This window comes from Camelina sativa, chromosome 14 (genome assembly GCF_030686135.1).
Source record: "Camelina sativa cultivar CO46 ecotype springtype chromosome 14, ASM3068613v1".
Taxonomy (NCBI): Eukaryota; Viridiplantae; Streptophyta; class Magnoliopsida; order Brassicales; family Brassicaceae; genus Camelina; species Camelina sativa.
In genome coordinates, this window is record NC_141893.1 from 1,174,352 (window position 1) to 1,200,107 (window position 25,756).

Here is a 25,756-nt window from a genome sequence, read left to right on the forward strand (position 1 = left end):
ATCGGATACGCTAATAGTCAACCATTTTACTGACCGACCTATCTATCACCTATCCAATACGTTAAAATTGATGGGTGTAAATAATGACCGTGTTTGCCGCTAAACTGATGTATAATAATTACGCCTAACGTATGTATATAATTTGGTCAATACTAATAATTAACTTTTTTTTTTTAGTCTCAACATTATTTAAAGAATAATCTAACAAGTCAATATAATAGGCTCAGCTCACCAGTCACCAGAGATATTGCAATATCCGTGAGTTAGTTAGTAATAATGGAGGCATATATAATACAACTAGTTTTCTTGGGATGGATAAGCAGCTAGACAGGGCCACTTAATCCACTTGCTATACCAATATTTATTTATTTTATTGTCATTGTGTATAAAAAGTATGATTCTGTAAAAACTGCATGTAATATAATGAAAAACAAAGTGTAATCCCTAGTTATTATATATCAGTTGATTCATAAAATACGGACTTTTTTTTTTCATATCATATAGTATAAGTTTGTATTTATAAAAATAGTACTCCGGAGATTAAAAAAAAAGAAAAAAAAAAAAAAACACAGCCACGTGAAAGAGAATGAGCTGTTGGGAGTGGTGGACGAGGAAATTTGGTCAAACTTAATTAGATTTTCTATTTTTTCCTTCCTTTTATTAATATAAACAAATTGTTTTTTTTTTTTTTTTTTTTGGGTTGGGTGTGGCGTCGTTGATCAACCATTTGAGAGAAATTTGCGTCTGTGAGTAAAAGCAATCGTATATTTTTTTTTTTTTTAGAAGAATTTTCAATTCTGAAACCAGAATTCCCGAGAAAAAGTTTTGACTTTCCCGGGAAAATCTCTTTCCTTTCTCCTCCTCCTTCCCACTTTCATTCAACAAAAAGTCTGAATATTTTCCTCTCTTCTTCTCTTCTGTGTTTTCCTTAATTTTCTGGCTTTTTTTTTTTTTTACCTTTCTTTTTTAATCTCTCTCTTTAACCTCTCTTGTCGACGCGTGGCTTCTGTTTTTTCTTTCTTTTCTCAGAGAATCTCATACACAGATACAAAAAAAGAAAACAATATTCGATCTTAGCTTACTCATTGTTTCTCTGTCTTCTCCGATTGTAATCGTTTCCCCTCCCAAATACTTTTCTTGTTGAAAGAATCGATCTTTTTTTTTTTTTTTTTTTTGCTTGTCCCTTAAATTCAGCTTTCTTCATACATAACGTCGAAGCTCAGAAATCTGAATAACTCGCTTCGCTTGCGTCCCTCCCTCTATCTCTAAAAGACCCCATCATCTTTCTTTCTTCTCTCCTCCATTGAAGAATAAGAAACCCAAATATATCTCTCTCTCTCTCTCTCTCAATTTTTTCTCAATTACGCTCGAGAAGCAGAGAATCATGGTGAACGTTAAAGGGTCTACAAAAAAATCGAATCTTGATCGATTCCTTCATTGCATAACACCTCTAGTCCCACCCCAATCTCTCCCCAAGGTTTCAAATTACGTTTCTTTCTCTTGTATTTTGTCGTTATCCCAACAATAAATAAATGTGATTATTATTTATTGATCGATTTTGGTGTTATTATTAATTGTGATCTGCTGCAGGCGGAGAATAGAACCCTAAATCGATTGTGGCATCCATGGGAGAGAGAAAAGGTTGAGTTTTTCAGGTTGAGTGATTTGTGGGATTGTTATGATGAGTGGAGCGCTTATGGAGCTAGTGTTCCTATTCATCTTTCCAATGGTGAATCATCTCTTGTTCAATACTATGTTCCTTACCTCTCTGCCATCCAGATTTTCACCTCTCACTCCTCCTTGATCAGATTAAGGTTTGATCATCCCTTTCTCTTGTATAGATCATATTCTAAATTTGAAATCTTTATCCAGAATTTGGTGAACCGTCTCATGAACTTTGAATAGATTGTGTTTCTGTTTTTAGCATATAAAGGCTATGAAGGAGCTATCTGATTAGTTTTGGGTGTTGGTTTGATTAGGGAAGAGTCTGAAGATGGGGAATGTGAGGGTAGGGATCCTTTTAGCGATTCAGGTAGTGATGAGAGTGTCTCTGAGGAAGGACCTGAGAACAACAACACGCTCTTGCATCCAAATGATCGTTTGGGTTATCTTTATCTCCAATACTTTGAGAGATCAGCTCCTTATACCAGAGTTCCTCTCATGGATAAGGTAGGTAGATAATATATTATACCTTATGTAAGTTCACCTGATCCAAACGAATAAACATCACAGATGATGTTTTGATTTGATTCCAGATCAATGAATTGGCTCAGAGATACCCTGGATTGATGTCGTTGAGAAGCGTAGATCTTTCTCCAGCTAGTTGGATGTCGGTAGCTTGGTACCCGATTTACCATATACCAATGGGAAGAACCATTAAAGACTTATCCACTTGTTTCCTCACTTATCACACTCTTTCCTCTTCTTTCCAAGGTGAAGAAGATTCTCTCTTGTCTATGTTACTATCTTGTGACTTGGTTAGGTTCACTCGGGTTTTAACAATGCTTTTGTAATATTTGCAGATATGGAACCAGAAGAAAATGGTGGAGACAAGGAGAGGATGCGGAAGGAAGGGGAAGACATAACTCTGCTCCCATTTGGGATGGCTACTTACAAGATGCAATTGCAAGGCGATGTTTGGCTTTCGCAGGATCATGATGATCAAGAAAGATTGGCTTCGCTCTATAGCGTTGCAGATTCTTGGCTGAAACAGCTTAGGGTCCAACATCATGACTTCAACTACTTCTGCAGTATGTCAATGACTCATCGTGGCTAAACCTCCGTTGGATGATGACAGCTCTGATGTTTGCTTGTTTTCCTCATATATAGTCTAATTCTTGCTTTCTGCTGGAATCACTGAATCGAGCGATTCAGTTGGCAGTGTTTTTGGTTAGTATATAGCGTTTTGAGTCTTCTAACCTTTGAGAAATATATGTCGTATATAGAGTTTGTTTGCTTGTTGAAACAGAGTAATTTGTTGTTTGCTTGTTAAAACAGAGTTATTGTTTCTTATAAGTATGGTCGAGAGGAAGGAACATAACTCTATTGTGTGCCTCAGTACCGTTACTGAAATAGTAATGTAACGAACTAAATCATGTTAATAGCCTTTTTTTTTTTTCCTGAAGTAAAATGGGTGAGAGAAATTTATCCTGAAAAATCAGATCTTTTTAATCAAACAACATTTTTTATTTTGAAAATTGATCCTAAATAATCCTGAAATAACATATATTGGAGAAGTGGTATAAAAATGCAATTTTTTTTGTTACAAGGAGACTTTTATTTATCAATCATGGTTTACACAAGTTGATATGAATAAAGTTGGGACCTTGTATGACAAAAATGTCAAATATATGAGAGGACAAAAAAATGATTTCGAAGTTGGACTTTATTAGGCTGTTGATGATTTGTTTGGTTTCTCCACCAAATTTTCTAGGCATATATGCCAAACTTTTATCCTAGTTACTGACAAAAAAAATAGATCGCTGGACTGATCAATGCTTTCGTCACATTATCTTATCGAAATTACTAATGAAAACCAAAAAAAAAAAAGAAACAACAAATCGAAGAAATACAGATAATTCGAATTTGAATAGGAATCATGGAAATGTGGTGGTAAGAGGCATCTTATCCTTCACGTTAGGTTTTCAAAAAAATTGATCCCTTTTGTTTCGTTATTATTAATGGATAAGATCAAATATCCAATTTTTACGACCTCCAAAGCATACGTAAGAAACCTTATCTTATACTACTATTTAGATTTATATAATGTACAAAAAGGTCATAAACAGACCGAATTTTCAAAAGAATGGTCATGATTAACAAGTTTAATGTCGACAAGGACAATAAAATAAATTATTTTGGTCTGAAGATCTTTATTACGATAGAAGAAAAAGTGTACATTAATTTATGAATTTATATCATTTTCATATAAAAACAACCATAAACTACTCACACTTTATCATTTTCATATAAAGTGTAATAATAATAATAATTTTAGTATTATTAAATAGAACCGACAAATAATTCATAATATTACGAGAGAGAGACAAAAGAGTTGATTTTTCAAAGTACGAAAGTCAATGATTCCACTTCCACTTCATAATTTCAACACCATCATCATCACTGTTACCAAACATTATTATTACATACATGTGTTATGTTCATGGTCATTCATTTTATACTTTTTTGAGCTTCATTGGTTTATCATTTTCGTTTTCGTTTATAAATTTCAATTAATGTACAACATAAAAAAATCAAACTAGAAAAAAGAAAGAAAAAAAATACTATTGGAACAAAAGATTGTAGGCAGGAAGATCTTGAATCCGATGAATATCATCCAAAGAAAGCTCTCTCTCTAGCTGATTCCGAGTCGCCTGTAATACTTCCTGATAAATATACATACCATATACAATTCTTAAGAACTAATTCCCATAAAACAATTCGAAAAGAGAATGAAGATAGATTGATTGAGAAGGCGCATACATTGAATTCCATGTAAGAAGCGTGCATTGCAAGCCATTGAGCATCCATCATCGCGAAAGCTATACAGTATAGTACATCGAATGCTTTCTCGTCTTCTGTTAATTATTGGAATGTGATTCTTGATTATTTTGCGATCGTCACTACTAGCTTTTTAGAAATCAATTTCTTTTTGGGGTTCAATTTAGAAGAACATATAATTATTTACCTTCTAAGAGTTTGAGAAAATTCATCCCTGGAAGACATTTCGGCTTTGCTGCACAAAAACAAAACGTACAAATTTAAAGCTTTTAAACTCGAAATCCAAATTAATCTAGAAATGACCGAGTTTATTAAACAAAAACATCCTCTTATATCTGTATTCCATCCATTTCGTAATAGGGAATATGACCTGAATAAAATGGTAACAGATTAAGAAACTTACCATTATTTTGTAAATCGAGCATTTGGATCAACATGAAGGAGATGTTGATTCCGGCAACCGCAAAAGGGTACTCCCACTTTGCCCGGTCGCCTCTTTGTTTGAACAACAGCCTCCGGAAACAAGCCTTCACATTTTTGTTGTTGTATAAACACATTTTGTGGAGCATAGAAGTTCTCATAATATGATTATAATAAAACTATATATATGAACATGTTTCATAACTATATAAATGAACATGATTACACTATAAAAAGACTATGTATATGAACATGTTTTCATGAATATCTTACCGGATAAGTTCTTGCAGAAAATAGCAAATTCTCTAGAGCGATAAATCCGCAACCCCTACAAACAAAATGTTAACAAAACAGGGAGTCAAGTCACCACTAAGTGTTTTCCCTTGAGATGACTTATACATCTTTTTTTTTGCAAAACCTTAAGTTTAGATCCAAATTTTACCTGAAATCGGTAGATGGATTGGGACCTTGCCATCCCATTTCTTTCCACTGTTCTGTTACTAAACCCGTGAGACTAACATTCGGATACGCGACATTCCACAATGATTTTAGTGATTCCTGCCATATACCAACCGCACAGAATCAAAACAATATAAATGCCTGTTGTTCACTCACTGATAAACATCTTGATGATAAAGGAAATTCATCTACCTGATGATCAGTTCGTGTCTCGTCGAAAGGTACAACCATACGGTCTTGCAGTCTTTGAAGTCTTTCCTCCTATGTATGATTGATTACAAATCCAAAAATGTTACAAATTGACTATTCCTAATGACGTATATTTATGATACTTGTGATTATGCTAACCTGAAGAGGGGACAAAGTGTAATCGACTGATGACTTGTCTTGACGTCTATTGGAGCGTGTGAAGAGCCCTCCTATCCATGATCTTGTTCCAACCATACCCGTAGCTACAACCACCGGTTCACTAATAAAGCATGTATATACATATATGAGATGATAGATCCAAAAAATTATATACCTAATAAATTAATCACATGCATATTTTTACATATGAATGTGTTATCAATATACCCTGTGATAATCTAGCAATATATACTCACTAAAACAAATAATTAGCCAATTGAGCTATTACGTGAGCGGAACTACTTGACCACTGCCATCTCGGCTCTTTGTTGCCTTTTTCTCGCCTTTCCCACGCTTCATCGTCCTCTACCTGCATGCGTACATATGTGCGTTTAACATTAGCAAAACATATTTACTTACAAGTTACAACGAAAAATGACACTCATTTACGATATATTGAAGATTAAAGAAACGGGTGGAATACACAAGAACAATGTAAATGCAAGATTGAAGTTGATTACTCTCAATTTGATGATATATAGAATTCAAATTTGATAATGAGTTCGGAGAAGAAGAACATAACGAAGAGATGATTACTTGGTGATGAGACGAACAAGAAGGAAAGAACTGCCTACGCTTCCTGAACTTCATGAGAGGGACACAAATGTTCAAAGAAACGTAAATTAACCAATGATATCTTTTAAACTAAGAGAACAAGTTATCGGAAAAAAGCAAAACCACATATAATTGCATGTAAAGAAACAAATAACTTAGGTATTACCCTACATAGTCATCAACACAGAGATTAGGCTGGGGAAAGAAAAAAAAAAGTTATTATGATTGCAAAATATCTTTGGGGTTAAACCAAGATGATGCAAGTTGGATGGTAAAAAAACTTAGAATTCTCTGTACATAAATTGGACAAAAAGAAAGAGAAGGAAGATTTATACATAGCCATAATAAGTTGATCACAGATAAGTTTTAGTGTTTAATTTGGTTGCGTACAGGTAAGAGTTTATTGTTTTAAAAATAGAAATATTTTTCCTTAATTATTTTAACACGTTTAGGTTTAGCTAAGCTAAACAGAGTTATGGGTTGTCATATAGTATAAATTTTTTTTGCCTCCATAAAAATGACAAGAAGACGATCACATCAAGAGACAAGAGGGGGTAAATGAGATGAACTGATGTTCGATCTATTCTTAAAATATACAACAATTCATCATCATTTCCATTGTCACTTAGTCAAAAATTTGGTATAATTTGATGCAAAAAGGTGTTTCTAGATCTAAACGTAATAGCGCAATCAAAGGAGTTTTATTTTGCATTACTTTTTAATGTAAAGTTTGAACTTTACAATGCAATTTACCTTCAAACAATGATATAAATCAAATCAATTTTTACTAGCAAACAATGATTAGAAAGATGAGGGGGAAAGAAAGTTACCTGTTATATAGACATAGGAAGGGGACAACGGAGGAGGAGGAGATGGTCTAGAAACCGTGACGACGGAGGAGGAAGAGGAAACAGAAAGAAAATAGAAGAGAAAGAAAAATAAAATATAGGCAAAAATGGAAATTTTCATTGGAATTTTGCAAACTGTTAGAAATTACAGAAGATGAAGAAAGCTGTGATCCAAAAGTGTTTTTTCTTTTTTTCTCGTTTTTTTTGTTTGTTTGTTTTGGTTCTCTTTCTCCAATTTCTCCATTGACCGTTGAGTTGCCGCCTTCTTCTCTCTTCCACCAAATTCTACTTGACACATTTGGACGGCCCAGATTCATTACAGCTCCACATATCAACGGTGATCTATGAGATCAGTTAAGATTTAACAAACAATAAAACCAAAGCCCATCTCAAGGCCCAATAAACGAGAGAGAAGAAAGAAGAATCTGAAACTAGTGATCTGATTGGTTGAGGGGAAGAGCTTTAGCCTGGAAATACACGTGTCACTAACCCAATACTACCTTATCTTTTGTCGCTCCTCAAAACGGCGAAACTCGAAGACACAGTCTCTGTGACACCCTAACTCTATCACCTACAGTTCCGTACAACAACAATGGCTCTTCAAGCTGCTTGTTCTCTTCTTCCTTCAACCATTTCAATCCAAAAAGAGGTATGGTTCTCACAATTACTGATTCATCTTTCTTTATATAATACTTCGAGAATAATGGAGAATTATAGCTCCGTATGCCAATGGTGACTCTGCAGGGCAAATTCAATGCTTCTCTAAAGGAGACGACTTTAACTGGTTCTTCATTATCCAACCATTATAGAGCCGACAAAATCTCCACCCTGTTAACCATCAAGGTAAAATCAATCACCCAATCAATGTTCAATTCTCAAAAAAAGAACTTGAAAAGATATCGAAAATGTCTTGAGGGTATTTTTTACTCTGTTTCGTTGCAGGAACAGAGGAGACAAAATCCGCGATTTTCCACCGGTATTCGTGCACAGACAGTTACAGCAACGCCGCCGGCGAGCGAGGCATCTCCGGAGCAAAAGAAGACTGAGAGAAAAGGCACTGCAGTGATCACCGGAGCTTCTTCTGGTTTAGGTTTAGCCACGGCAAAGGCTTTAGCAGACACAGGGAAGTGGCATGTGATCATGGCTTGCAGGAACTTTCTCAAGGCTGAGAAAGCAGCGAAGTCTGTAGGAATGTCTAAGGAAGATTACACAGTGATGCATCTTGATCTTGCTTCGCTCGAAAGCGTGAAGCAGTTCGTTGATAATTTCAGGAGAACAGAACAGCCCCTCGATGTTCTTGTCTGCAATGCCGCGGTTTATCAGCCGACTGCTAAAGAACCTTCTTTTACAGCAGAAGGGTTTGAGCTTAGCGTTGGAACCAACCATCTTGGACACTTTCTTCTTTCAAGATTGCTTCTTGATGACCTGAAAAAATCGGATTATCCATCAAAACGTATGATCATCGTAGGATCTATAACAGGTAAACAATAAGATGAGAGTCCATTCCCACCAAATGGTTTCTTGTTTCAGACAATGAATGTTCTTCTTTTCTATGTTCTTGTAGGAAACACAAACACTTTGGCTGGGAATGTGCCGCCAAAGGCAAACCTTGGCGACCTAAGAGGCTTAGCATCGGGATTGGATGGACAAAACAGTTCAATGATAGATGGAGGAGAGTATGATGGAGCCAAGGCTTACAAAGACAGCAAAGTCTGCAATATGCTGACAATGCAGGAGCTTCACAGGCGTTACCACGAGGAAACCGGAGTCACCTTTGCTTCTCTTTACCCTGGCTGCATCGCTACAACCGGGTTGTTCAGAGAACACATACCGCTGTTTCGGCTTCTTTTTCCACCTTTTCAGAAGTACATCACCAAAGGTTATGTATCTGAAGAGGAAGCTGGGAAAAGACTAGCACAGGTCAGTGTTTTCATTTGCAAAACCCCTCTCTAGTAAGTATTTTATAAACAGATTCTTGATTGGATACTGAGGTTGTGGGTTTGTGGATAGGTTGTGAGCGACCCTAGTCTTGGAAAGTCAGGTGTGTACTGGAGCTGGAACAATAACTCGTCTTCGTTTGAGAATCAGCTTTCTAAAGAAGCAAGTGATGCAGAGAAGGCAAAAAAGCTGTGGGAGGTTAGCGAGAAGCTTGTTGGTTTGGCTTCTTGAATTGAAGATTAATAATTGATATGCAAATTCAATTAGATTACAAATCCGTTTTGTGACATGTACCATAATTATCATTATATCAGACAATATATTCGAGTGAAGTTTAGTATAGTAAATTGTTGAACCTGAATCTGAGATACTGAAGATTCGTAAATTGCTCCATAGTTTTAGGCTTTGATCATGCAATTTGAACTCAGTGGTCAGTGGATATTACCGTGTAGTAAGTGTAAAACCTTAACACAGTAGCCCTTCGACACAAACGCTAGAAGATAGCTCGCTGGAGGCTTAAGGGACATGAATCATTGGTCTTCCCGGCAGGAATTGACAGACCTCTTAGAAGTTTTCCGATGATTGGAATAACAAAAACGTTTAAAATCACCGGCGAGAATGAAGTCGGTGGATTATGTGTATGTTGTGGATATTTTGATTATTTTGTTAGGGCTCTTCCAATTTACATACAATCCGACGTCGTTTATTTAATTCGTCGTTTCTAAATGTTTAGCATACGGCGTCGTTTGCTTCAATTTCTTTCGTTTCTAATTATTTCCAATACGACGTCGTTTTCATATTCAGCAAAAAAACAAATAATGCGGTGAGCGTGGATCGAACACGCGACCTTCAGATCTTCAGTCTGACGCTCTCCCAACTGAGCTATCCCCGCGATTGAAATTAATTGTCAATTTTCTACAATATATTCACACACTACAACAAAAAGGCATCATATGATTGAGCAAACAAACAGTCACTATTAATAATATGGCTTGCTATAGCAGAATTCCAAAGTGATGTTAAGCATAATCACACCGTCAATTATTAAGGATGTAAAAGAGTTTGAAAAGTACGATCTTTGCGTCATCCCATAATGAAAAGGGGTTTGGATTTAGTTACATTATTATTGTGGTTTTGCATTTGTGATCTAGACAAAAAGAACTGTTTTTCATCTCAGATTTTTTTCTTCCTTTAATATCTTGTTTGTCAAATGGAATTACAAGTAAGAAGTTAATGGTCTCAAGATGGATATTCAATTTTGTATCATAATATAAAAAAACCGATAGACATGCTGATGTAGAGAGACTACTCAACGAGTGTGTACAAGGCGTATCATTCACGACCCACGAGCTGGAAAAAAGAAGAAACATTTATATCTCCAATTAATATTTTATAGGCTAAACAGAGTCATCAAAATCTAGGTACATTCTGTAAGCATCTCTATCAGCGGAGTAATAGCTTTTCACTAGACAGTCTACTTGGAACCCAAGTTTTTTGTACAGATTCACCGCAGCACTTCTCGTGGGGTCGACATGAAGTGAAACCCGTTGCACCTTTCTGCTTCTGCACTTGTCAATAGCAGCTCTCAACAATGCTTCTCCATGACCTTGTCTCCTGCGATTCTCCTTCACTACATGATCCAAAACAACATAAGAAAGTAAAGTACACTTGATATACATTCTTTCTTCCTGATGATTGAGCTCTTAACTTGTCTGATAAGAAACACCTATGTTTATAATTGTATCCATCTTTAAACATTCAAAAACAAAGCTACACTTAATCCTAAACGCTTACAAGAATTTATATTGAAAGCTCTCGAATTTACTAGACTCATTGGTTCCTTATCAGCTAGCGCGGCTAATATATCATAACGGTTTAAAAAAAAAAGGTTTCAGTAAAAGTTTGGCTAAGTAATTACACTCCTTCATCCCTAGTTTCTACTCAAAGCTTGTGAATTTTATCAAGAACATTTTTCTCACTGCGTAATTTCATCGAACACTTGGTGGACCTTTTGTATATCTATACCTGCGAGCTTGGTGATGGAAGCGGAAAGCGAAGATGGCCAAGAATACATAGCATAACCCATTGTTTCTCCGTCGACGTCCACGTATAGCAAACCGGCGTTTCTCTTGCGCAGCTCTCCGTCGAAAGTTTGAGCGAGAGATTCGTGTTTAGGGAACGTTTTCTTCTCAAGCTTCACGATATCTTCCACAACTTTGGCCCAATTGGTAGACCCTCTAATCAGCTCCATCACTACCCCTTTCTCCATTGTAGAAAGATTCGAATTTTGCCGAGTCTCTCGTTATTTTCGCAAGCGAAGAAAGGTATATCGCCTTTGATGATGGTGAGTAGTGACGGCGGCGACTTTTAGAAACTAATAGAAATTGTGAATTGACCCAAAAGTTTTACTTTTGTTACAATTTTGTCCCCAGAAAACATTATTGTAGCAAAATCAGCATCATAAGACCACAATAAACTAAAATGTAAAAGATCTGATCAAATTATTGTGAATAGAAAATTGCAGAGAGAAGCAATCAAGAAACAGATGTACAAAAGTTTAAATTATACGATCTCATCAAATCGTAATGAGCTTTTGATTGTGTTATGGAAAAGTATCACCACACGTCACTTGCAGTATGTGCTTTTGGAGCTAAAGATATGGAAGAAGGATTAACACAAGAAAAACTCCAACCATAAATGCAACCAGCATTGACAAAAAAGCAAGTTGTACAAGTGCCATGGCTCGTATCATTGCTTTTTGTATCAGAGGAATATCACCCATACATGGGCGGAGCTAGGGTAGAAGCATGTGGGTCAATTGACCCTGGTGAAATTTTAAATTTAGTTGAATTTTTAGGAAAAAAATCAAATTGACCCTGATAAAATAGCAGAATTGACCCCTATAAAAAAGTTAATAACACAATTGACCTCTTAAATTATATTTTGATCCTGATGAATTGAATTCCTAGCTCCACCACTGCACCCATATGCTGTGGCTATATGAGATTCATTGTAGCTATGATAGACGAGATTATTGGAATGCTATTGCACAACATGAAGGCAATGAATACTGCTTTCTTGAACAAGGCTGTGATGCCTAAATCTGGAGCAGAGTTCATGTAAATCTTTGTACATGTGAACCCCATAACAAATGTCACAACTGCTACTATTGTTGTACACAACATAAGACCTATGATTCTAGCTTGTAGTTTAGATCTTCTGCGGCGCTGTGAATCACTCAATACAATTGGTTGTGAACCAATTGGTGAACCAGCAGACCCCGAGACCATATCCAAGCTCAGTAAATTTCTGTAGGAAAATAATACGAGACATGATGATAGGAATGGACAAAGAACATGTTTTTGAAACCAGATGAGAGATTAGAATAGATTATAAACTCTCATTTTTTTCAATATAGTAATCCGAAATTAATAATTATAACTTAAAGTAGGATTTACCTCAGACGCCTTGAAATCTAGTAGATGAAGGATGAGGAAGAAGAACAAGAAGAAGAAGATCAAGTTGAAGTTTTGAACTTTTGTAGCAACAAAACTGTTTGATCCGATCAAGTCATTGACTTAATCACAATAAGTAAGAAATGTGCGTACCAATCAACAGTAGTATTTTAGCTTGCCAAGAAAGCAATTAAATAATAGAATTAGGTCGTTGACTCCAACGCAAAGTCGCTGACTCGTTCACGGAGTTTCGTCTTCATCTTCTCCTTCTGTCTCGCTTTGTTTTCTCTCGGTATGTTTCATCTACTTACTAAACTCAATCGAACTCTGTTGACTGCTGGAGTAAGAGAGAACTCTGTTTTTTCGTCAACTCGACGTGAAGTGACTAGATTTTCTTGGCAAATCTGAAGTTGTTTTTTAAAGAGCGAATTTGGGCTGCAGAACGGAAAGAACCCTAAAACTTCATGACTATTAGACGAAATCGTCATACACCCAATACTCTGAATTACGCTAACTAAGAACAAACTTCTGCTGAAGTGAGACGTTTTCACTACGCATGCTAGATAGACATAGAAGGGAAACTGGTACCAATATATATACATGATCATTCTAAGTGAAGAATATAATCAGTTTATGTTAAACAAGTTAGAATTTGATCCTCTATGACCTATGACCTGGTGGTATCTTCAAACCGTGTACATCGGTACATATCACATATAATGTCTTCGTAAACTCAATTTCTGAATATCGGAGACATTGTATTATATTATACATGTCTAGATGAACAGTGATGAGTGGAGAATAGATAAGTTCTTGAGATACAGAGAAAAGAGAGACTTTTTTAAACAGTGACAACTATCTTCATTACAAGAATTTGTCGATGCTGGTTGCTAATGTGGTTTTAGACACAGCACCGATGATAGTATCCTTCTTCTCACCCTTGACAAAGATCATGATGGTCGGGATGCTTCTAACACCATACTGGCTAGGGGTTGAAGGAGACTCATCAGTGTTTAGTTTGTAGAACTTCATCTTCCCAGCGTACTGTCCTGCCAGTTCGTTGACAATGGGATCAATCATTTTGCAGGGTCCACACCATGGTGCCCAAAAGTCCACAAACACAGGCTCATCAGCCTTGAGAACAAGAGACTCCCATGTCGAATCGTTGACCACTGGTACTGCATCGATCATATAGCAAAAACACAACATTAAAGGTCACTATGGGTTTAGAATAATGAACAAAGAGAAAACAAAAACAATGTTAAGATGATACTCCAGCATAAGTTTATTATACATAGACAGGAAGAGAGATAAAGCCACATGAGAAAACTTGCAATCAAAGTGCTACTGCTACTGGCATAGCTAAGCATGAAACAGAAGTCGCTCTTTCATTACCCCAAAAACAAAACAAAAATACAATCCACAATTCCACATTACTTGCAATCAGATCAATCAGTGTGTGTGATAATCCAAATACAACAAACAACCATCTGAGGAGTTTCATACATATGGCCACAAGAAGAAGAGGCACTTTCACTTTTCTAACTTGTTCCAAGTTCAATACTTTTTCGAATTTCACAAGAGACCCACTAATGTCGAACAATAAAGTCGGTCACAGAGACTAGAGAGACCCATCAGAAACACGAATCCCCCCAAAAAAAGATAAGAAATTCGAGGAGCAAAAGGAGAGATAACAAGAGAAAAGAGAGGAGAGAACATACTCCCAGTAGCAGTTTCCTGAGCTTCACAGATAACACCACCACCACCTCGTCGTTGTAATCGAGAAACCCTAGAAATCTTGGAGACTGATGACAGAGAAAGGCGAGTCCTCAATCCTCCCGATTCAGGTAACACAGAGAACATCTGTCGAGTAGAGAAGGAACCCGTCGGCGTTGAACCGATTCTCATCTCTGATCGGAGAGAAACCGGCGGCCGGGAACTACACGTGAAAGCAGCCATCGAGTGGAGGAGAGAAAGAGATGATGATGATTCGATTCCTGAGATTCTCCTTAATCCCCCAAAATGTAATCCTCTAGTATTTTGGCTTGACACAAAAATAATAATAAATAAATTATGAAAAAGGACAAAATGTGATTGTGAGACTGAGATGTAGATGAAGAAGAAGACGACTGATTTTTTAATTAATTCATAATGATCTCTAAAAACACGGCTTAGAGCTAATTATTTTATCTTATTATCCTCTGGTTCGTACGATTATTGTTTTCTTGGCCCAAACAATAATACAAGTTTTAAGCCCATTGGGCCTTTAGAGAAGAAGAATGTTTTGGTCTTTTTTTATTGGGAAAAAAGTGATGACAAGTGAAACATTGAATCGTCCTCCTCCATCATGTCCACGCAAAAAGTTCATCAAGCTTACACTATCTCTCATAAACCATTGGGTAGTGCTTTCAGATTGAGAAGCAAGAGAGAAAGAATCTCTTTATGAGAGAATCTATGAACCCAAACGAAGAAACTCTAGCATCAGCCGCATATTTGATCTTCTCTAAAGTCAGTTCCACATTCTTGACCCGTTCCTCAGTGTTGGACAGCTACTTTCTTCCTATCCAAGAAAAGTTCCTCGAGCTTTGACTCCAAGAAGTCTAGCTTGAAGCCTGCCTTCGTCAGCTCGGTCAATTGGGATTGAGCATTGGTTAGTTCAGCCAGAGACAAGCTTTGTGGAGACTTGCTCATCAGTGTCTCGATTAGGGAGACCAAGAGAGTGAAGTATACTGCCCTCAGCTCTGGGTACTTTGGAGCGAAATCTACATCAAAGCCTGGGTGCTGCCCTCGAACCAGGAACGCTGAATGAGCCTGCCAAAAGATTAGATTAGGTTTAACCAGATTCAGAAAGAAAAGAAGGAGCTTGTAGGATACAAAACTTACTTGAGAAGCAAGGACCTGGACACCATGGTATTCTAATAGTTCATTCTCAGTTGATTGTCCTTGATGAACAGCTTCGTCTACTTCAACAAAGACTTGAATGGTTATTTTGTTGTTCTCGAGATCTAGAAGCTCGGTAGGAGGCAACACACCCTCGAAACCCCAGTGTCGGGCCTCAGCGCAGAACAAGCGGGATCTGCCGTCGTCTGTTTATAATTTACATATCAAACTTGTGAATTTTTCTTCTTCATCAATTAATGGGATCAGATACAGATAAAGTAAAAAAGAAATTCATTACAATATGATCTGTAGAGTTCTTTGCCGGAATGATTCAAAATAACGAAGAAATATCTAGCTCTCCTTTTCCATCCACGTCTCAATGATTCAGGATTAGGTACGCTCAGAAGCAGAGACAAGTTATCATTACCAGGGTATCGCTTGGTATCAACAATAATACACCTAAAGACCATGCAATACCTCTCTTGTTTTTGGTTAGTTCTGAAATCTTCTAGACAATTCGGGTAAGAAAGAAAGAGACGCTAGAGATAAAAAAAAAAGAGTCTTGTCCATTTACCATTCGCAGCCGCCGCATGAGAAGGACTTCGACATCACCGTCTCTTTCCTGTCCGAGAAGTTGTCGATCTGCAAAGTGCAACTCATCTTCAGTTCCGTCCCCATCTGCCTCGGTTTAGGACTTCAAGTGTTTGGATCCCTTAATTCCTCTTTCTTGTTAATACAACAGGATGCGTAAGACAAACAAAACTTTACAGCTCCTCCGATCCTCCTAGTCCTAGGTCAAACAAAATCTTATAAATTAAGAATAGACATTTTTACTAGGGTAACATTACCAAAAAACCTCCAAATTACGAAATTACTCGGGTAAAATAATTTTGTTTTCGAGTGTTCTCTTTTACTAGTAACAACACTTCCTACGAGGGTAACATCCAAAAACCTAACTGTAATGGGCCTAACAGTCTCATAAAGCCCATTTTTATTTCTACCAAAAAAAAATAAAGCCCATTATTAATCATTTACCCGTAAAAACAAATTATTATTTCCTCGATAGAACCCAACGATGCGTTATATCGCCGGAGCATCTGTCGTACTCGATACCTCTCCGTCTCTACTGTTTCACTGCCGTATCCGCCGCCGTAAGCTCGGAGCTGCTGGCCGGAGATTGGTTATGACTTCCGTGAATTCGCGTTCTCAGCCGAGGGAATCCGAAGACGGAATCATCTCGGTAGAGGAGTGGCGGAGATGGGGTCCGGTGTCTCCATTCCCAGCCGCGGTCAAACAGATTGTGAATGATTTGAGAGTTCTGGAGTGCAAATTGGATTCGCCGATAGAGTTTGGTGGAAATGGGGGCAAGTTACAGGTAATTGCCGGTGACCATGAGTGATGAATGAAACCTCCTTGTTTGTTTCCTTTTGAATCGTTTATGCTTAGGTTGTTTTGTGACGACATTACTCATTTGAGCTGTGGTATCTTCTGAAGCTCATATCGTCTTGTTGTGGAATGCTACTGGTTTCTTCCTGGTTAATATGATTTGGGTTTATCTTTGAGCTCTTAAATGTTAGAGTGAGGTTATAGGTTATAATACTTCTACTTGTGTGCAACTAATTATCACAGGGACCCTTTGGTGCATATGAAGATAAGAAACACAGGGCTACATATGATTGTTTGTTTCCTTTTGAATCGTTTAAGCTTAGGTTGTTTAGTGCTTACATTACTCATTTCTTAGGATCTTGCTATAGTGATTTGAGCTGTGGTATCTTCTGAAGCTCTACGAGTATAATGATTATTCGTCTTTTTGTGGAATGCTACTTAGATACTCGTTATACTTAGATACTCATTTCTGAGGATCTTGCTATAGTGACTTTAGCTGTGGTATCTTCTTTCGTTTGTTCTTTCTTCTGTGGTACTTCTGAAGCTCTACATTATTCGTCTTTTTGTGGAATGCTACTGGTTTCTTCCTGGTTGATATGATTTGGGTTGATCTTTGAGCTCTTAAATGTTAGAGTGAGGTTATAATACTTCTACTTATGTGCAACTAACTATCACAGGGACCCTTTGGTGCATATGAAGATAAGAAACACAGGGCTACATATGAAGCATTAGATGACCCGGAGAAAAAGTTCCGGTTTTTTTCTGCTCGACAAGTTGCTTGCCGGCTGCTTGGGAGCAGGGGTTATTTATGCCAGAAGGTACTTCCATTTACTGTTTCTTGAATTGCTTTATTTGCCATGAATAACACAACTCATTATTTTCTGAATATATGCAGTGTTGGCTTGCTATGGAGGACTGCATGTGTTCATATATCAAGCCGTGTGGTTTATGGAAACAGATACGTTTTTGGCTTTATATGCATCCTAGGGTTAGTATTACACCAACCAGTCTCGGCTTTTCCAATTGAATCTGTACCAGTCCCCAACTCCTATGGACTGATAGGCTGTTTAGCTGTTGGCAGGATTTTCTACGCCAGAACAACACGGGCAAGTTATTGTGGCAGATATTTGGCGTCCAATCCGCTACACTCTGCGTCTTTGGAATTGCTGAAGACGAAGAGATCATGTGGAATGAATTCAAGCGTGCAGGTGTTTCATTCATCTAGATCTAGTCTTTGTTGTTTAAACTTTAAAAGATGTCACTCAAAATCTCTAGTTGTTTTGCTAAAGTTTTGTATTTTTGTTCTGATGGATGCTCAGGAAAAAGCCAAGTCCGTTGCCTCTATCCCAACCAGAACTCGGAAGTTACTTTCTCGGTTAAAGACACTTTTGGTAGTTCGGCTTCAGAGAATCCTGGATCATCATCCATGGTAAAGATTGCAATTTTTTTGGCTATAGGCTCTCTGTTTTTCTATCGTTGCTTATTTCAAACAGAAAAATTCTTAGATTAGGTTGTGTAAGGATGTAGACTGAAAGACTCTACACCTTGTATATTTCCCAGACAGATGAGGATAAAACTCTGCATTTCATTTTGCTTGATGGCACGTGGAACAATTCTGCTGCAATGCTCAAGCGTTTAAAGGTACAGGGCTGATCATTTCTCACATGGATTTCATCTTTTTTCCTTTCTCTAAAGAACTTGCTTAATGAAAAGATCTTTGCTTAAACTCATATGTAGGATCACGCAAAGTCAGTTTGGGGGGATGAAGATCTTCCTTGTATATCTCTTGCAGCTGGTGCATCCGCAATGCACAAGCTCCGGTAAAAATAGTCTCAAACCTCTATATTTACTCATGTCCAATCTCTCTCTGCCAAAATAGTGCTCTCCTTCCTCATTTGATCTTTAAACGTACAGGCCACAACCATCATGGGACCGGACTTGCACGGCTGCAGCAGCAATTGGACTCCTATCCGAGCTTAGCCTTCTCCCACAGTTAAGCAGTTATGAGTTAGACAAACAAGCTGATGCGGTCGAGGAAGGTTTGGTCATATTACTGGACTCTCTAACAGGACGTCGCTTAAGAATGGGAAGATCCATAACTCGTAAAGGCAGAAACACCATCAGCATTTGCTAACAACAGAACCAGTCGGGACATATTTGTGGCTGAGATTTTATTACATCATATACGAAGATCACGTCATTGGTCAAGTGAGTTCTAATGGTTAAAGCAAACACAGAAGTTTTGTAACCTTTCTGAACCATTTTCTGTAATCGGGATCATTAGAAGTTGAAACAGCAATTACAGACAAAACCCAGAGAGGGTACACCTAAGTTAGGACAACGCCGCTGCTTCAAAACAGAAATTTTGGTCTTTTTATTATGTCATCAAATGAAGAATTATCCTTTTGTAAAATCAAAATTGAGTTTTATAAGCTTGAAAAATGTCAATGGTGTTGTTTCACTAGGAAATTAATTTGTTCATGTTAGTTGATTCACATTTGATATTTTATTTTGCTTTATAAATCTCTCAAAAACAAAAATAAATAAATCTTGCATGACCGGTGGAGACAGTTGAAACAAACCCATCCAACACTCCAATATCATATTCATTTTACTATGGTTTATATTTCGTGACTTTGTTTTCTTACATTGTCTTTATCTCTCTCTCTCCTTTTCTCTTCCATAGTTAAATTTCACAGTTTAAAACTATATAGATATCCCCAAAAAAAAGAAGAAAAACTAAACTGATGGTGAAGTTAACACAGAGATTGGGTGGGTTGGTACTACGATTTGCGGCATTTTGTGCCGCATTAGGAGCGGTTATCGCAATGATCACTAGCCGTGAAAGGTCTTCCTTCTTTGTACTCTCCCTAGTAGCCAAGTATAGCGATTTGGCTGCGTTCAAGTAAGTTTTTCCTATTTGGCGTGTTTAACGAGGATTTTGAAAAGTATGTACATGCTTATGCATACATGTGTGCGTCTATCGCAGGTACTTCGTGATCGCAAACGCGATTGTGAGCGTTTATAGCTTTCTCGTTCTGTTTCTACCAAAAGAGAGTTTATTGTGGAAGTTCGTAGTTGTGTTGGACTTGGTAATTATCTCTATACTACATCTCTATGCTAGCAACTTCTTTTTTTTAAACCTAAAATGTTACCAAAATACATTATAAACGGCAATTAGAGGAGTGCTCGAAATATAAATTTTTGATATAAACATACTAATATAATGTAGAATTTGTTAGAATCATGATTATATATTATTGATTCAAACAACTTGTAATGATCTCTGTTGTAGCTTAACTTCGATAAATATGTTGTTTAATCAAGTTTTTATATGTAAATGTTAAATTAACCGTAAAGATTGTGACGATGCTGCTGACGTCGAGCTTATCAGCGGCAGTGGCGGTGGCACAGGTGGGTAAAAGAGGAAACGCAAACGCAGGTTGGTTGCCAATTTGCGGCCAAGTACCGAGATTCTGCGATCAGATAACCGGAGCATTAATCGCCGGTTTAGTCGCATTGGTTCTTTACGTTTTCTTGCTCATCGTCTCCATCCACCATGTTGTCGATCCTTTTCTTCTTCGAAAATCTTGAATCAAAGTTATAAAAATTTCAAGGATAAAATATTCATAGAAAATATATGTATTTTTTTGTGAGTTTAATGTTGTTCATTTTTTTCTCGCTTTTCTTGATCACTTAATTACTTAAACAATTAAAAATATATTCCCATATGACAGGAAAATGGGGTTGTATATGTAAATATTTCTTTTGTTTTTTCGACTTATATTTGTATCCTAATTACAACATCTTTATATTTGAATCTTATTTTTCAGTCATGTTAAGTAATGGTTAATTAAATTTGAACCTTCTAAATTAATTAGAATTGTGTTTACATATCACCTCACCCGATTACCAATTTATTTATTGTTAATTTTTTATGACTCAAAAGACTATTTCATGGCTTAGCCCTGACCGTCGTCCTACTTCTGTCCAGTCCTATCTTTTTGATTAAACACTATCCTAATTTCCCCGTTTAGCCATAATAGTGAAATTGTACACATATTAAGCTTTTTTAAGTGTAAAGGATAACTAGTAACATTTTTTTTTTTGGGACAAAACTACTACTAGTGTACAAAAACCGAGAACGACAAGTAAGCTACTTTTTTTTTTTTTTTTTTAATGTTATATACATATGTTCTACTAGTAAGTAGTAACATATAGCTTGATTTTTTTTTCTTAGTATAACGGAATTGTCACAGAATATTAATTGATATTTTTCTGTGATCGTTTTTTATCAGCTATGTCTGTAGGATTAATCTATGTTGTTAACTGTGCCTACTAGGCTACAACTTCTAACTTGATGTTAAAAATTCACTTTCAATTCATCATTGAAGTAGCTTACATATTATTAGCAAATATGTTAGTTTTTTTTGTGTGTATGCAAAGCAAATTTGATAGGTAACCTCGGACGGGTTGTTGTATTCCAATCGTTCTAGTCAAAACTCAAATAGGTCGACGAATCAGTTTCCTTGGAACCTTGGAAAAACAAATCCAGCTTTTGATCACCCTCATAGAAACAAAACCACGTTTCTGGTTGATAACAGAGAAAACTCACGTGTCTTATATTTGTTGCTAAAGCTGTCACCGTCAGTCCTACTGGCAAGAAAACAAATTATTTAATGATTTTTTTTCTTAATATTGTAGTATTATATAATATTTTAATAAAGACAAAATCTAAGAGAAATACTAAAAGTTTGTCTAATGGGAAAGGTTAATTGTTTCAGTATTACGTGTAGGGGAATATTCAAAGCACAGTATTAAATGCATCAGCCGAACTCGACATGAGTAACACAATTGGTCAGAGGTGGTATATGTGGGAGAATCATATGAGGCTAGCGTTTTGTGTGTTAGCTTCTGTTTATTGTCATCTGATTCTTTTAGTCGATACAATTCCTCGAATGACTATGTGTGTTTCTCCTTTTATAATTGCAGATTGATGGTCTCCGCCCGTGAGCTATACCAGTTTCCGATATATAAAAAAACCTTATGATTTAACAAAAAAAAAAAAAAAAAAAACTTATGATGAGAACTCGATTTACTTATGTTGTGTAAGTAAGGTTTGTTTGTAGTTAATGTTTGTACTTATGTATGGGTTAAGTTATAAAACAAGAAAATGAGTAAGACCTTTATATGCATAGTCATAATATTATGCATTTTCTCTCTGCCTCTAATTGTGAATCATTATACATAGTCAATTAAAAGCATTTCTTATAAATGCATTTATGCATGTCACACAACGTAGTGTCTACTAGAAAATGAATGATTTATTTAGCTCAAGCCAACTTCATGGTTAATAAATTCAACCTGTCAATTTTATTTTTCCACGGACAGTAAATAACAAAATGACATATATTCCTATATTCCAACAAATGTGAAATGTGATTAATAAGCTGATAACACGAACTATTATTCAATATACAGAGGCAACCAATATTGTTTTAATTATTTTGGTAAACACGGAAAAGTAGACTTGTAGACTGATCAATTCCTTGGAACATTGGGAAAACAAATATAGCTTTTGATACACAAATTATTACTACTTCTCATGCAGCATCAATGTACAATTTTTTATATATCTTTTATTGATCATTGGTTTGTTCTCAGTTTTTTTTGGTTGAATTATGTTAAGTAAATAACAAAATGATGTTTTTGTACAAAAATAGTTTCTTAATCTATGTGTAAAAAAAACTACATAAACCTCAAACATAAAATGTATACTCCACACTCAGAACTAATTAAATCCGTACTTAGATCCTGTCCGAAAGAGCTGCAAGGTTATCAATGTATTGTCCTTTTACAACTATAGTTAAGGATAATACATTTGAACATGTATTTTAATTTTACGAGAAAAAATCCCATCGTTTCATTACACAAGCTCATTAATGTTCTGGTCCTCTGTATATATGTGTACTTTTCAAAAAGTAAAAACGTTTGCGTGCAAGATACAACTTCTTCTTATTAATCCCGGTCCAAAATAAAAATACTGAAATATTAGGAAAAAGACAACTTAGAAAAACCAAACGTGTGGGCACTATTGTCAAAAGCCACGTTTGAGAGAGGTGGAAGATTAAGGTCATGTGGAGTGGGGTTTCTCAACTAAATTCTCATCAATTAAAAAATAAAAAGTAACCAAAAAAATAGAAGAGAAGGTGAAAAACGTTTCTCAAAAAATTTTTATTTGAGAAACCTTGAGAAACAGTTTTGGACCTATGACTAACTATAACTGGTTATATTTTATTTTTTGATTTCTTATTTAAATAAATAATAATTTTATATAAAAATAATTAAAATACAATATTTTAAGAAACTCATCTTATATTTACCAATGCAGATGCCGTTAAGTATCGTCGTCTCTTCTAGGTTGTGCGGCTCATAGAATTCTCTCTCTCTCTGAATCTCTCTCTAGGGTTTTTTTCTACTTGAGAAAAAAAGAATGGATCCCAAATCCAGCGATGTCGATACTGTTGAAGAAGCAAATCTAGAGACGCCGAGATCCCTCTATACTGCTGAAGAACTAAAATCCAGGCTAGAGTTTGAGAGATTCATTAGAAGATTCGCCAAGATTGGTATCAAGGTGCTGGAATAGGACGAGATTTCCACGTCTAGCGAGGAAGAAGACGAGGACGAGGATAAGGACAGCGTCGAAAGCGATCAAGAATGGGATGTTGATAGCTTCGAGGGTTGTGAATACAACTCTGATCCTGAAGAGTCTGAGGATTGGCGTCGCTACCTGCGCCAATGTTACAAAAGCGAGGTATGTTATGTCTGGTCCCTTTTATCGATCTCGCTCTGATTGTATATATATATATATATTAGGGTAGATCCCTTGGAATCTATAATCGCATTTTGGTAGCTAGGGGAGTGTAACTCTTGGTTAATTATTTATTTGTCAGGGTTTCGATGTGCCACGAGATTGCGTTCCCAAGCGGACTTCGGGTCGAATTTGCTGTGGATTCTGTCCCGTTGAACTTGATGACTACTTTAGTCCGCCCAACCTCACAGGGCGTCAGTACATGGAAAACATGCTCAAAGTCGTCATTGCCAAACACAACGAAACAAAGGCTTGTTTTCTACACTTACAGTTTCTTTTTCTTTTTTCTTGTGATCTACACCACACTCTCTCTGTTTTATGTAACTAGAACCTAACTGCAATTTATCTTTCTGTATATTTATAGAAGAAGAATTTGGTGCTGGACCATATCGTGAAGGTCGTTGTGTTAATGGGAGGTAAGGTCAAAGCATACATAACGTTCATGGCTAAAGAAAGTCCCGACTCCCGAGGGAGAGCTCGTGGAGTATCAGGGCAAAGCTGAATGGAAGGTCTGGCAGAGAAACTTCCATCCACTCCTCTGCAGACCAGCCTCTGAGCAGAGACAGTTTCCCTAGGTATATATATATATATTTTACTCTGTTAATTTGGTACTTCTCTGTATATACATCCATCTTTATCAGTGTCATCTCTCTACTTTCATATAAAAGTGAAATATACGATTTGCCAAGAACATCATATATATTCGCATGCCTGTTGAAATATATAGTGAAAATTAGGTATATTTTACTCGGTTTGGTACTTCCCTATAGAGTATAGATCCATGTTTATCAGTGTCATCTCTCTAGTTTAGATATATGATTTACCAAGAACATCATACTCGCCTGCCTGTTACTCAAAAATATACAGTTTTGAAGTTCGTTATTTGACAGACACTCGTCTACTATCTCTGTCTGCGTTTTTTTGTCATCTTTCTGTACGCAACCGTTATATGGATATATAACAGGGGATACTTGTTGTTACGATCTGATTAATTCAAAGGATGTGTTTTGTTTTGACTGATTGCGGATTGATGATGTGGAGCCTGCTATTGCCATGATTAAGAAACCGAGTTTTAAAAAAATTGTCATTGTGAAACTTATAACCTTGTCATGCTATTGTAATGGATTTAATTAGCCCCACTTATTTAAAAGCTATGTTATTGTTGAAACCTCATCCTTTGTAACTTGAAACTCCTCGATCTAGTTGTCTTTCTTCAGTTTAATATGTTTGTTTCTTAGCTATCAAGAGTAGATTTGCACGCACAGAAAATATATGTATATTTTTTTGTGATTTTAATGTTGTTCATTTTTTTTCCTCGCTTTTCTTGATCACTTAATTACTTAAACAATTAAAAATATATTCATTCAATATCCATATGACAGGAAAATGGGGTTGTATATGTAAATATTTCTTTTGTTTTTTCGACTTATATTTGTATCCTAAATACAACATCTTTATATTTGAACTCTTATTTTTCTGTCATGTTATTTAATGGTTAATTAAATTTGAACCTTCTTAATTAATTAGGATTGTGTTGCATATCACCTCACCCGATTACCAATTTATTTATTGTTAATTTTTTATGACTCAAAAGTCAAAAGACTATTTCATGGCTTAGCCCTGACCGTCGTCCTACTACTGTTCTATCTTTTTGATTATACACTATCCTAATTTCCCCGTTTAGCCGTAATAGTGAAATTGTACACATATTAAGCTTTTTAAGTGTAGAGGATAACTAGTAACATTTTTTTTGTTTTTGGACAAAACTACTACTAGTAGTGTACAAAAACCGAGAATGATAAGTAAGCTATTTATATATATATATATATATATATATGTTATACACTTATACTAGTAACATATAACTTGATTTATTTTCCTTGTTATAACGGAATTGTCATCACAAAAATTGACCTTACTGTACACTCTCCGTATGATATAGTTCGGATTGGATAAGTAAGTACAGTTTTGGTTTGATTTGGTCTTAGCTTCCGTCGTTTGGTTTAGTATAATTTAACCGATAAAAATTACAGTAA

The 25,756-nt window shown here is 36.2% G+C and overlaps 7 protein-coding genes, 1 long non-coding RNA gene, 1 other non-coding gene and 2 pseudogenes across 22 annotated transcripts; 5 read left to right on the plus strand and 6 right to left on the minus strand.

Moving 5' to 3' along the window:
* The first annotated feature begins 609 nt into the window (after positions 1-609).
* LOC104738855 (uncharacterized) lies at positions 610-3,157 on the plus strand. The gene is made up of 5 exons (XM_010459065.2): positions 610-1,477; positions 1,591-1,814; positions 1,980-2,169; positions 2,256-2,433; positions 2,523-3,157. Exons 1-5 carry the CDS (start codon positions 1,385-1,387, stop codon positions 2,774-2,776), a joined length of 939 nt encoding a protein of 312 aa, XP_010457367.1. The 5' UTR covers positions 610-1,384; the 3' UTR covers positions 2,777-3,157.
* Positions 3,158-4,195: 1,038 nt separating this feature from the next.
* LOC104738856 (uncharacterized) lies at positions 4,196-7,387 on the minus strand. Of its 9 annotated transcripts, none has more exons than XM_087483943.1 (11): positions 7,173-7,387; positions 6,325-6,372; positions 6,017-6,097; positions 5,728-5,848; positions 5,572-5,640; positions 5,363-5,478; positions 5,194-5,248; positions 4,904-5,027; positions 4,688-4,735; positions 4,483-4,577; positions 4,196-4,385 (listed from the first exon to the last, which is right to left on the minus strand). In XM_087483943.1, the coding sequence occupies exons 3-11, from the start codon at positions 6,085-6,087 to the stop codon at positions 4,284-4,286; spliced, it is 801 nt and encodes a 266-aa protein (XP_087340069.1). In that variant the 5' UTR covers positions 6,088-6,097; positions 6,325-6,372; positions 7,173-7,387; the 3' UTR covers positions 4,196-4,283. The 9 variants fall into 9 exon arrangements, with proteins under 9 accessions (XP_087340069.1, XP_010457372.1, XP_010457371.1 ...); XM_010459070.3 differs by having other exon boundaries at positions 6,325-6,367; positions 7,173-7,293; XM_010459069.3 differs by lacking the exon at positions 7,173-7,387 and adding an exon at positions 6,509-6,685.
* A 204-nt stretch (positions 7,388-7,591) lies between these two features.
* LOC104738857 (protochlorophyllide reductase C, chloroplastic) lies at positions 7,592-9,489 on the plus strand. 2 transcript variants are annotated; one of them, XM_010459073.2, is made up of 5 exons: positions 7,592-7,839; positions 7,935-8,033; positions 8,133-8,670; positions 8,755-9,110; positions 9,201-9,489. In XM_010459073.2, the coding sequence occupies exons 1-5, from the start codon at positions 7,783-7,785 to the stop codon at positions 9,357-9,359; spliced, it is 1,209 nt and encodes a 402-aa protein (XP_010457375.1). In that variant the 5' UTR covers positions 7,592-7,782; the 3' UTR covers positions 9,360-9,489. The 2 variants fall into 2 exon arrangements, with proteins under 2 accessions (XP_010457375.1, XP_010457376.1); XM_010459074.2 differs by having other exon boundaries at positions 7,640-7,839; positions 8,139-8,670.
* Positions 9,490-9,947: 458 nt separating this feature from the next.
* TRNAF-GAA (transfer RNA phenylalanine (anticodon GAA)) lies at positions 9,948-10,020 on the minus strand. Its single transcript has one exon. It is a non-coding gene; the product is annotated as a tRNA-Phe (tRNA).
* A 355-nt stretch (positions 10,021-10,375) lies between these two features.
* Positions 10,376-11,935, minus strand: LOC104738858 (uncharacterized). The gene is made up of 2 exons (XM_010459075.3): positions 11,154-11,935; positions 10,376-10,758 (listed from the first exon to the last, which is right to left on the minus strand). The coding sequence occupies exons 1-2, from the start codon at positions 11,395-11,397 to the stop codon at positions 10,526-10,528; spliced, it is 477 nt and encodes a 158-aa protein (XP_010457377.1). The 5' UTR covers positions 11,398-11,935; the 3' UTR covers positions 10,376-10,525.
* Positions 11,936-11,960: 25 nt separating this feature from the next.
* On the minus strand, positions 11,961-13,189 carry LOC147927733 (uncharacterized). Its single transcript, XR_015579800.1, has 2 exons — positions 12,587-13,189; positions 11,961-12,437 (listed from the first exon to the last, which is right to left on the minus strand). It is a non-coding gene; the product is annotated as an uncharacterized LOC147927733 (long non-coding RNA).
* A 131-nt stretch (positions 13,190-13,320) lies between these two features.
* On the minus strand, positions 13,321-14,709 carry LOC104738859 (thioredoxin M1, chloroplastic). The gene is made up of 2 exons (XM_010459076.2): positions 14,305-14,709; positions 13,321-13,761 (listed from the first exon to the last, which is right to left on the minus strand). The coding sequence occupies exons 1-2, from the start codon at positions 14,540-14,542 to the stop codon at positions 13,448-13,450; spliced, it is 552 nt and encodes a 183-aa protein (XP_010457378.1). The 5' UTR covers positions 14,543-14,709; the 3' UTR covers positions 13,321-13,447.
* A 144-nt stretch (positions 14,710-14,853) lies between these two features.
* LOC104738861 (MATH domain and coiled-coil domain-containing protein At2g42460-like) lies at positions 14,854-16,261 on the minus strand (annotated as a pseudogene). Its single transcript, XR_015579801.1, has 4 exons — positions 16,038-16,261; positions 15,762-15,922; positions 15,467-15,669; positions 14,854-15,394 (listed from the first exon to the last, which is right to left on the minus strand). The product of XR_015579801.1 is annotated as an MATH domain and coiled-coil domain-containing protein At2g42460-like (transcript).
* Positions 16,262-16,502: 241 nt separating this feature from the next.
* On the plus strand, positions 16,503-19,262 carry LOC104738862 (uncharacterized). Of its 2 annotated transcripts, none has more exons than XM_087483947.1 (8): positions 16,503-16,838; positions 17,527-17,667; positions 17,745-17,837; positions 17,921-18,057; positions 18,169-18,278; positions 18,410-18,490; positions 18,587-18,669; positions 18,764-19,262. In XM_087483947.1, the coding sequence occupies exons 2-8, from the start codon at positions 17,582-17,584 to the stop codon at positions 18,981-18,983; spliced, it is 810 nt and encodes a 269-aa protein (XP_087340073.1). In that variant the 5' UTR covers positions 16,503-16,838; positions 17,527-17,581; the 3' UTR covers positions 18,984-19,262. The 2 variants fall into 2 exon arrangements, with proteins under 2 accessions (XP_087340073.1, XP_010457380.2); XM_010459078.3 differs by having other exon boundaries at positions 17,931-18,057.
* Positions 19,263-19,479: 217 nt separating this feature from the next.
* LOC104738863 (CASP-like protein 1C2) lies at positions 19,480-20,683 on the plus strand. 2 transcript variants are annotated; one of them, XM_087483948.1, is made up of 3 exons: positions 19,480-19,754; positions 19,839-19,941; positions 20,244-20,683. In XM_087483948.1, exons 1-3 carry the CDS (start codon positions 19,597-19,599, stop codon positions 20,337-20,339), a joined length of 357 nt encoding a protein of 118 aa, XP_087340074.1. In that variant the 5' UTR covers positions 19,480-19,596; the 3' UTR covers positions 20,340-20,683. The 2 variants fall into 2 exon arrangements, with proteins under 2 accessions (XP_087340074.1, XP_010457381.1); XM_010459079.3 differs by having other exon boundaries at positions 19,482-19,754; positions 20,210-20,683.
* A 2,659-nt stretch (positions 20,684-23,342) lies between these two features.
* Positions 23,343-24,411, plus strand: LOC147927734 (uncharacterized; annotated as a pseudogene). The gene is made up of 4 exons (XR_015580119.1): positions 23,343-23,372; positions 23,496-23,663; positions 23,803-23,970; positions 24,085-24,411. The product of XR_015580119.1 is annotated as an uncharacterized LOC147927734 (transcript).
* The last annotated feature ends 1,345 nt before the right edge of the window (positions 24,412-25,756 follow it).